The sequence below is a fragment of the Nanorana parkeri genome, unplaced genomic scaffold (genome assembly GCF_000935625.1).
Source record: "Nanorana parkeri isolate BGI_ZX_2015 unplaced genomic scaffold, ASM93562v1 scaffold2835, whole genome shotgun sequence".
Taxonomy (NCBI): domain Eukaryota; kingdom Metazoa; phylum Chordata; class Amphibia; order Anura; family Dicroglossidae; genus Nanorana; species Nanorana parkeri.
In genome coordinates, this window is record NW_017309103.1 from 10,128 (window position 1) to 19,819 (window position 9,692).

General features: G+C 48.6%; 1 protein-coding gene across 1 annotated transcript in view; it reads right to left on the reverse strand.

Annotated features, from left to right (window-relative positions):
- Positions 1-8,020, reverse strand: part of LOC108802385 (oocyte zinc finger protein XlCOF6-like) — a 14,299-nt gene extending 6,279 nt beyond the window's left edge. The window contains exons 1-6 of the mRNA XM_018574247.1: positions 7,826-8,020; positions 7,552-7,686; positions 7,262-7,465; positions 6,221-6,292; positions 4,790-4,919; positions 3,253-4,294 (exon numbers count right to left, since the gene is read on the reverse strand). Coding sequence (XP_018429749.1) covers positions 3,253-4,294; positions 4,790-4,919; positions 6,221-6,292; positions 7,262-7,465; positions 7,552-7,686; positions 7,826-7,921 — 1,679 coding nt within the window. The 5' untranslated portion in view covers positions 7,922-8,020. The remainder of the gene's footprint in view (positions 1-3,252; positions 4,295-4,789; positions 4,920-6,220; positions 6,293-7,261; positions 7,466-7,551; positions 7,687-7,825) is intronic.
- Positions 8,021-9,692: the final 1,672 nt, after the last annotated feature.

A 9,692-nucleotide genomic window follows, 5' to 3' on the forward strand; every position in this document is an offset into this window, starting at 1 on the left:
GAGATACATAGTCCTCTGTAGCTGGTGGCACTTTGCATTGCTGTATAATGTATTGCTGGGATTTGTAGTCCTCTGTAGCTGGTGGTACTCTGCATTGCTGTATAATGTATTTCTGAGATTTGTAGTCCTCTGTAGCTGGTTGCACTTTGCATTGCTGTATAATGTATTGGTGGGATTTGTAGTCCTCTGTAGCTGGTGGTACTCTGCATTGCTGTATAATGTATTTCTGAGATTTGTAGTCCTCTTTAAATGGTTGCACTTTGCATTGCTGTATAACGTATTGCTGAGATTCGTAGTCCTCTGTAGTTGGTGGTACTTTGCATTGTTGTATAATGTATTGCTGGGATTTGTAGTCCTCTGTAGCTAGTGGTATTCTGCATTGCTGTATAATGTATTGCTGGAATTTGTAGTCATCTGTAGCTGGTGGTATTCTGCATTGCTGTATAATGTATTGCTGGGATTTGTAGTGCTCTATAGCTGGCGCAATTATTAGTGCCCCCCCAGTTTTGACTGTGGTATCTTATGTGCCCCCTATTTATTATTCCCAGAGTCGCCACAGCCTGCCGCCCATCTGTACAAGACCTTACAGGAACTCTGCTCAACTCCACTCACGTCCGGGCTGCTTGTAGTCATGCTGATCCTCTGGTTTAGAGGGACATGGTACATAGAAAAGATGGAGGGGTGTTCCTCTATGGTAGATGTCATCTGATGATCTTGTGATGGTGGAATTCCGGGTGGAATTATATTTTAGTCCCATCATTGGTGACTCTACTTACCTGATCACACTCTCCGGCGTCGCGGTCTCTCTGCTGATGTCAGAGTTTTACTTTCACCGTCACAAAGGAGATCCCTCCACCCGACAGTCTGGCATCATTGCAGAAACTGGTCCCGAGACCCGGAGAATGTTCCAGCAGTCAGCAACTCACTGCCCGTCTGCACATCACCCTGGAACCTGCAGGATGAGGACACACTGGGACAGGATCCCAAATCCCGGGACTGTCCTCCAGATTCCGGGACACTCGGTAACAATGACGAGGCCGTGTTCACAACTACGAGACGGTTCTCGGGGGCGGCGGTTCCTCTGAAGTTCACAAGTTGGTGTTCTCACCTACACCCAGACGGAACGTCGCTATGGAATACTGACAGGAAGTGATGTCACTTACAGCCATGAAGTGATGTCAGGTACAGACCGGAGGCTCTGGGTACATAGTGTGCAGAGTTTTGAGTGATAACACTCCATTAGCACCTGAAGAGTTTTGCCCCATATTGGTACCAAATCTCCATTACACAATGCTATAAGCATGTTGATATTGGCACTTTGCCCAGTAGACTAGAGAGAGGCCAAGGAGAGATCACTTTGACACAGCTAACCAAAGACGGATCACTTTAATGCAGCTGGCCAGAGAGATCACTTTGATGGAGCTGGCCAGAGAGAGATCACTTTGAGGTAGCTGGCCAGAGAGAGATCACTTTGACGTAGCTAGCCAAAGACAGATCACTTTAATGCAGCTGGCCAGAGAGGGATCACTTTGAGGTAGCTGGCCAGAGAGGGATCACTTTGAGGTAGCTGGCCAGAGAGAGATCACTTTGACGTAGATGGCCAGAGAGGGATCACTATGACGCAGATGGCGAGAGAGGGATCACTATGACGCAGATGGCCAGAGAGGGATCACTATGATGAAGATGGCCAGAGAGGGATCACTATGACGCAGATGGCGAGAGAGGGATCACTATGACGCAGATGGCCAGAGAGGGATCACTATGACACAGATGGCCAGAGAGAGATCACTATGATGAGGATGGCCAGAGAGGGATCACTATGACGCAGCTGGCCAGAGAGGGATCACTTTGACACAGCTGGACAGAAAGGGATCACTTTGATGGAGCAGGCCAGAGAGAGAGAGATCACAAAAGGTGCCCATACACTGCTCGATTCTCGTACGAGAATGGCGGGAAATCCCGCGTTCGTACGAGAATCGAGCAGTGTGAACGGAGACGTGCGACCGTTTCTACTGTACGGTCGCACGTCTTCCGTCGAACCAGCATGTTCGAAAACCTGCCGGGAATCGTACGATTCTCGGCTGGTTAGAACGGTGCTCGGAGGCCCGCCCCTGTGGGGGGGGGGCTTGCGATGATGGAGAGTGCGATCTGCCTGTCCAAGATAGGCATATCGTGCGTTTTTTTAATCCCTTTACAACCATCGCAAGACTAAAGTCTTGCGATGGTTGTAGAGTGTATGGCCACCATTAGACGCAGCCTGCTAGAGAGAGATCACTTTGACGCAGCTAGCAAGAGAGGGATCACTTTGACACAGCTAGCCAGAGAGGGATCACTTTGACACAGCTAGCCAGAGAGGGATCACTTTGACACAGCTAGCCAGAGAGGGATCACTTTGACGCAGCTGGCCAGAGAGGGATCACTTTGATGGAGCTGGACAGAGAAGGATCACTTTGATGCAGTTGGTTAGAGAAGGATTATAATGACGTAGCTGACCAGAGAGGAATCACTTTGACGCAGAATGGAGAGTGCGATCTGCCTGTCCAAGATAGGCAGATCGTGCGTTTTTTTAATCCCTTTACAACCATCGCAAGACTAAAGTCTTGCGATGGTTGTAGAGTGTATGGCCACCATTAGACGCAGCCTGCTAGAGAGAGATCACTTTGACGCAGCTAGCAAGAGAGGGATCACTTTGACACAGCTAGCCAGAGAGGGATCACTTTGACACAGCTAGCCAGAGAGGGATCACTTTGATGGAGCTGGACAGAGAAGGATCACTTTGATGCAGTTGGTTAGAGAAGGATTATAATGACGTAGCTGACCAGAGAGGAATCACTTTGACGCAGCTAGCAAGAAAGAGATCACTTTGATGGACAGAGAAGGATCACTTTGATGCAGTGGGTTAGAGAAGAATTATTATGACGCAGCTAGCAAGAGAGGGATCACTTTGATGCAGCTTGGCACAATTGAGTCAATCACTTTACAATGAATATCATGATAAGAAGAATATAAGAATGTATTTCTCTTTTGTTACATTGTATACATCTGTTAATATTTTGTCATTGTTATCAGGGAAATGTGAAATGTTCCGTCTGAAGACGTCATATCTTCCACTTTCGTCCAGCAGGGGGCTCTCCAGAGTCCATGAAGCTGCCTGTGCAGACTGATGACTACTGCAGTGACATGGTCAGTCCCGTCATGTAGTCTGATCTCCCCTTCTCTTCATCCGCGAGTCATATCTACAACTTCAACCGTGTGTGAGACCTCTGATGTCTAATAAGATGGCACAGCTGCGAAAAACCTTTGCCGCACTCAGAGCAAACATAAGGCTTCTCACCCGTGTGAGACCTCTGATGTGTTTTAAGACTGATCTGCCGCAAAAAACGTTTCCCGCACTCAGAGCAAGCATACGGCTTCTCACCCGTGTGAGACCTCTGATGTGTTTTAAGATGGGTCTGCTTGGAAAAACATTTGCTGCACTCAGAGCAAGCATACGGCTTCTCACCAGTGTGAGTCCTCTGATGTGTCTTAAGATTGTTCTGCCTGGAAAAACATTTGCCGCACTCAGAGCAAGCATAAGGCTTCTCACCCGTGTGAGTCCTCTGATGTGTCTTAAGATTGATCTGCCTGGAAAAACATTTCCCGCACTCAGAGCAAGCATACGGCTTCTCACCCGTGTGAGATCTCTGGTGTATTTTAAGACTGATTTGTTGCAAGAAACATTCGCTGCACTCAGAGCAAGCATACGGCTTCTCACCCGTGTGAGATCTCTGATGTGTCTTAAGATGGGTCTGCTGCGAAAAACATTTGCCGCACTCAGAGCAAGCATACGGCTTCTCACACGTGTGAGACCTCTGATGTGTCTTAAGATAGGTCTGCTTGAAGAAACATTTCCCGCACTCAGAGCAAGCATACGGCTTCTCACCCGTGTGAGACCTCTGATGTATAACAAGTACTGATTTCCATGAATAACTTTTCCCGCACTCAGGACAGGAATACGGCTTCTTCCCCATGTGAGATTTCTGATGTTCATTAAGAGTAAAATCAGAGGTAAAACTTTCCCCGCACTCAGGGCAGGAAAATGTCTTCTCCCCCTGAATTCCAGCACCATCCCCCACAGGACGAGGTTGCTCAGAGTCAGAGGGATTCCATGCTCTATCCACACTGTGAAGTCCACCATCCATAGCTGAGCTCATTGTCTCTTCTCCCGCACAATCTGCTGTGATGTCCTCATCTTCCATCTTACAACCTGGAGATAAAGTCAGAGGATCCTTTGAGGGTTTCTCCATGGCGTGTCCTGGAAACATAGAAACACATGATGGAGAGATATGAGAGGGTTAGATGACTTCACTCAACATTCCATCTGGATCAGGAGGTCTGAGGGAGCAGATGTTCTCTGTAGAGGTCCCAACCAGCTGGGACTCCTCCCCTCTTCAGTCAAAGGGCCTTTGCTCCGCCTCCCAGATCACTTCTACATTTACACACCCCTGACAGTGGAGGAGGAGCCAATGGTAACTGGGAGGAGCATGCTCTTCACCTAACCACAAGCCTAGGCACTGGGTCATGTGATCTCTGATAACAAGAGGTTCAGAATTCAGACTTGTAGACTCTTCACCACAGAACAAGGGACCACAGGCCTAGACTTCTGGAGATATAGATCTGGGAAAGGGTATCAGTACAGGGAGGGGACTGTAATAATTATTGGCTGATATCACTTAGATCCCGGCCTACTCTGGGCCAATCAGTGTGCAGGAACAGAGCAGAGGTAACAGATGTCTATATGTTTGCTCACCCGTACTGATCTCTGTAGGAGTGTCCTCCTCTATGAGTGTCCTCATCATTCCATCCTCCTCCGTATGTTGCTGATCATCCCTCACATACGTCTCTTCTACTTCACCCTCAACTTTCATCTTCATCAGATCTTCACCCTAAACCAACAGAATGGCAGAAAGTCTCATCTGTCAACTAGAAGTATTTTATGGAGAGCACAAAAAATCCTATTCTCTGCATTCAGTGAAGGACACGGCCAAGATATGGAACCACTGGGTTATAGCGCCACCTGCAGGAGTAGAACGCTAGGCAGAAAACACAAAAAAAGGCCAAGGGGCGGCCTGTGCTGGTGACCGATCCCCCACCATGGCCTCAGTTAGTAACACGGCAGCGGGTGCTCTGGACTGATGAGTACAATAATGAGGGTCTGCAGATTGGCCCCTGATGCCCATCTTCCCCTGCTTGCCCCAATGCTCCAAGTGGTCTACAACAACATCCAGATCTCGCCATGTCCACGCATCAGGTAATTGAGTCTACGACTTATTCCATGGCCTGAGGAGCAGAACCGCCCAAAAATTGGGCATGGCAGCCATGGACTCCCAGGGCAGGGTGTCACTGCTTCGTGCGAAGCCGCAAGATGCGGCCTCAGGTAGTGGTGCCATCTGATCGGGCACCAAAGGACAGGACACAACCTCAAGTATGGATAGCAGCCGGTCACTGGGCTGTACCCCCCAGGTGGGGAGTTGACCATCAGCAGAGGCTTTTTTTGTATTTTCTGCATAGCTCCCGGTGGTGGCGCTATAACTGAGCGGTTCCAGATCTGTTATCTTCCCTGCGTCCTTCATTGAACAGAAGAGAAAAAGAGAAATAACTATTTATGATATGAGAAGATATCAACTTGATGTATTCTGTCTTCTAGGATGTGGTGGAATGATAATGGGATTTGTGGTCACGTTATATCTCCTGTTCGTGTCATTGTCTGTAGATTTCCTCATTACTTCTGTATAGTTCTGTGTTATATGAAGAGAAATATCACTCTCCCGTAATCGAGGAACAAGACAGAAGGGATTGAGGTTCAGGTTACTATACCCGGATCACCTATACCATTCTGACCACTATAATGACACCTGGAAGTGGGGAGATATATTACAATGACACATGGAAGTGGGGGGAACAATGGCCAGGTGTAGGGATTTGAGGGACTCTGACAAGGGCCAAATTGTGGTGTCTAGGCGGCTGGGTGAGAGCAACTCCAAACCTGCAGCTCTTGTGGGATGTTCCCCGTCTGTAGAGGTCCCAGGAAGGAAAACCTGTGAACCGGTGACTGGGTCATGGGTGGCCAAGGCTCATTGAAGGACGTGGGGAGGGAAGTCCGATCCAATAGAAGAGCTACTGTAACTCAAATTGATGAAAAAGTGAATGTTGGTTCTGATGGAAAGGAGTCTGAACACACAGAGCATCGCAGTTTGCTGCGTATGGGGCTGTACCGGTCAGGGCGCCCAATGCTGTCCACCACTATAAGCACCTACAATGGGCACATGAGCATCAAAACTGTATCACAAAACAACGAAAAAAGGTGGCCGGGTCTGATGTACATCGTGTGGATGGCCGGGCGTGTGTGGATGTCACTCTGACCCGTACCACCGACCTAAACATTGTTACTGACCAAGTCCCCCCTTAATGGAGACGGTATTCCCTGATGGCAGTGGACTCTCTCAGCAGGATAATGAGCCCTGCCGAAATGGTTGAAGAATGGTTTGAGAAACACAAAAAAAGTTCAAGGTGTTGAATTGACCTCTAAATTCTCCAGATCTCAATCCAATTGATCATCTGTGGGATGTGCTGGAAGAACAAGTCCGATCCATGGAGGCCGATCACCTCACAACTTACAGGACTTAAAGGATCTGCTACTGACGGCTTGGCGCCAGATACCACAGCACACCTTCAGAGGTCTAGTGGAGTCCATGCCTGGACGGGTCAGGAGAAGGGGGACCAACTCAATATAACTGGGGTCATCCAGATACCACAGCATACCTTCAGAGGTCTAGTGGTGTCCATGCCTGGACGGGTCAGGAGAAGGGGGACCAACTCAATATAACTGGGGTCATCCAGATACCACAGCATACCTTCAGAGGTCTAGTGGTGTCCATGCCTGGACGGGTCAGGAGAAGGGGGACCAACTCAATATAACTGGGGTCATCCAGATACCACAGCATACCTTCAGAGGTCTAGTGGTGTCCATGCCTGGACGGGTCAGGAGAAGGGGGACCAACTCAATATAACTGGGGTCATCCAGATACCACAGCATACCTTCAGAGGTCTAGTGGTGTCCATGCCTGGATGGGTCAGGAGAAGGGGGACCTACTCAATATTAGGGGGGTTATAATGATATTGCTGATTGGTGCATTACTTTTATTTGAGCATCAAAACAAGCTTTTCACCTTAACGTTTTTAGATTCCTGGAGTTCCTTTTCTACCCCTTCATCGCACTCACCCTTCCAGTCAGCAGTCTGATGATCTCCAGGGTGAAGTTCAATATGGTCTCATTCCGGGGAAATTCTTCTCCTACAACCTTCACACAACTCAACGTCTGCTGATCCTCCATCATGACGTCCTTGTAGAGATCCCGGTGTCCTTCTAGATACTCCCACTCCTCCATGGAGAGATAGACAGAGACATCCTGACACCTTATAGGAACCTGACACACACAATGATACCGTCACCCTCCAGACACATCCCTTGTCTGTTCCTGGATCATGTCCCAGAATTCCCGGCACCACTCACCTCTCCTGTCAGCAGCTCCATCATCTTCTTGGTGACTTCTAGAATCTTCTCCATGTTGGGTCTCTCGGGTTTTTGGGGGCCACATGGAGACCTTGTGATGAACACATGATCACCTGACCTCAGAAGAGGAAATTCCTGTATTGAAAAACCAATAGGAATAATACATAAGAGAGATGTCATGTGACCCCCCAGAATCCTCCTCACCTCTCCGGTCTGTTTTTTTTTTTAATAGAGAAAAGGGTGGAGTCATGTGACCTCCCAGAATCCTCCTCACCTCTCCGGTCAGCAGGTAGATGATCTCCAGGGAGAGTTTTAGTATCTTCTCAGTCATGTGACTCCGGTCCTCCTCCATCTTCACTGATGTGGTCATGTGATCTCTGTGGACGGATAGTGGAGAATTATCTGGACTGTACTGGTTGTATAATATTAGGATGGGAATACAAGGGGGTAATAGGCGGGCTGCCCCCAGTGGGAATTTCCCCATGTAGATGGTGGTCACTCAGTGTTTGTTGGGTTTCTTGCCCCCTACAAACCTGTTATATTTCCTCCTCCCGGCCTGATCAGACGTGACACTTCCTGTTTGCTGTCAGTCTTAGATCTGCAGACAAGGAACGATACATAACAAGCTCTCCGCCGGGACGAGTCTCTTGTTCCTCATAACACATCCGGTGGCTTGTCATGCTCGGGTGGACCACATACAGGAAGTAATGAAATCAGGAAGTGCTGCAAGTTTCATCTTAAGAGGGGAGCGCCGTGCCCCCGGACAACAGATGGGCAGATTTGGGGGGTTATTAGGAAGAGAGGGGCCCCAGAACACCCCGGGAGATGTAGATGGTATTGGGGCAGGATGTGAATAGTGCTGAAGTCTCAGGTCGGGTTCTACTCTTACCTGCTTTCTCGGAGGGGGCACCACTGACCCCAACACTAATGTCCTCCAGCAATGTCCCCCCTCCACACCATCCCCCCTCACCAGTCACATGGACCTCACATGGCTCTTCACAGGGGAACGGCGAGTTCCTATCCTGCAGATTGCGCTGTGATGTTGAAGGCAGCAGACAAGATGGCTAAATGTATTTAAATAATTCATGTTTTTTTTAATCTACATATAATGAGGCCTCTGACCCCTCCCTCCTTCTTGCATTTTAACCACACATGCAAAAGAGCGCAGCAGGGTGTAAAAGGTCGTCTGTAATTTTGCAACTAAAAATGCAGATGACAGAATCTTGTGACTGACCCCCCCTCCTCCTTGTCAGAAGACTGTGACAATAGTAGTCACAAGCTGTGACCACAGTTGATAACGGATATGAACCATATTTAGTAGAATTGCAAATGCTGCTTGCTGATTGGCTTAGAGCTGTAAAGGAAATAAGTGTATTAGAAATATGTAATGTGACGTAATTGTTGTTATATGTATATGTAGTGACCGCCCTTAAAAGGCCACTCAGGTTTTGGAGACAGTAGTCCCCTGGGTCTAGATCTGCGCAGAGAATAAAGAAGATTTGTATTCCTGAAGTCTGTGTCCGGAGTCCATTGTTGGTTTCCAGAAGCTTTTTCCCGCTACATTTCTTGGTGCGTTGGCCGGGAAACCAGGCGTGACTACCGAGACAGGTGATTTCCACCACAGCCCGCTGGGATCGTTGCGGAGCCGGCCTCTCGGATCGCTGCTGTGTCTCAGGTGCCACTGGACATTTGTCTGGGAGACTACACTACATCTTTGTCGCCAGCTCCGAGGCGACCCAATATTTGGTTCCCGGACTTGGGAACCAAATATTGGGACACTACTTCAGGACCAAGTGAGAGATCTTGGCTTCATGGTTTATGGGATAACAGTCTGTTAGCCAGAAAGGACCTCTCGAAGGTTCGAGAGAAGGGGAGCTTGATCACCTCCCGAAGGGAACCCCGATTGGATGATAGCGCATCCAAGACCGGTATGCCTCAGGTAGTTAGTAATTTCTGGTGGTAGAGTCAGTGTGTTTGTGGTTGAATGAGACGTTGCCCGGCAAAGAAGCGAGAGTGGACCCTGTGTAGGTGCAGTTCTCGGCCAGGTGTCGAGTCACCGATAAGTAAAATTGTTGTTTTATGATCTCTTTGTGTTGAGAGTCTCGGACCCCTAATAAGACTCTCAATCCTCACCCTACCCT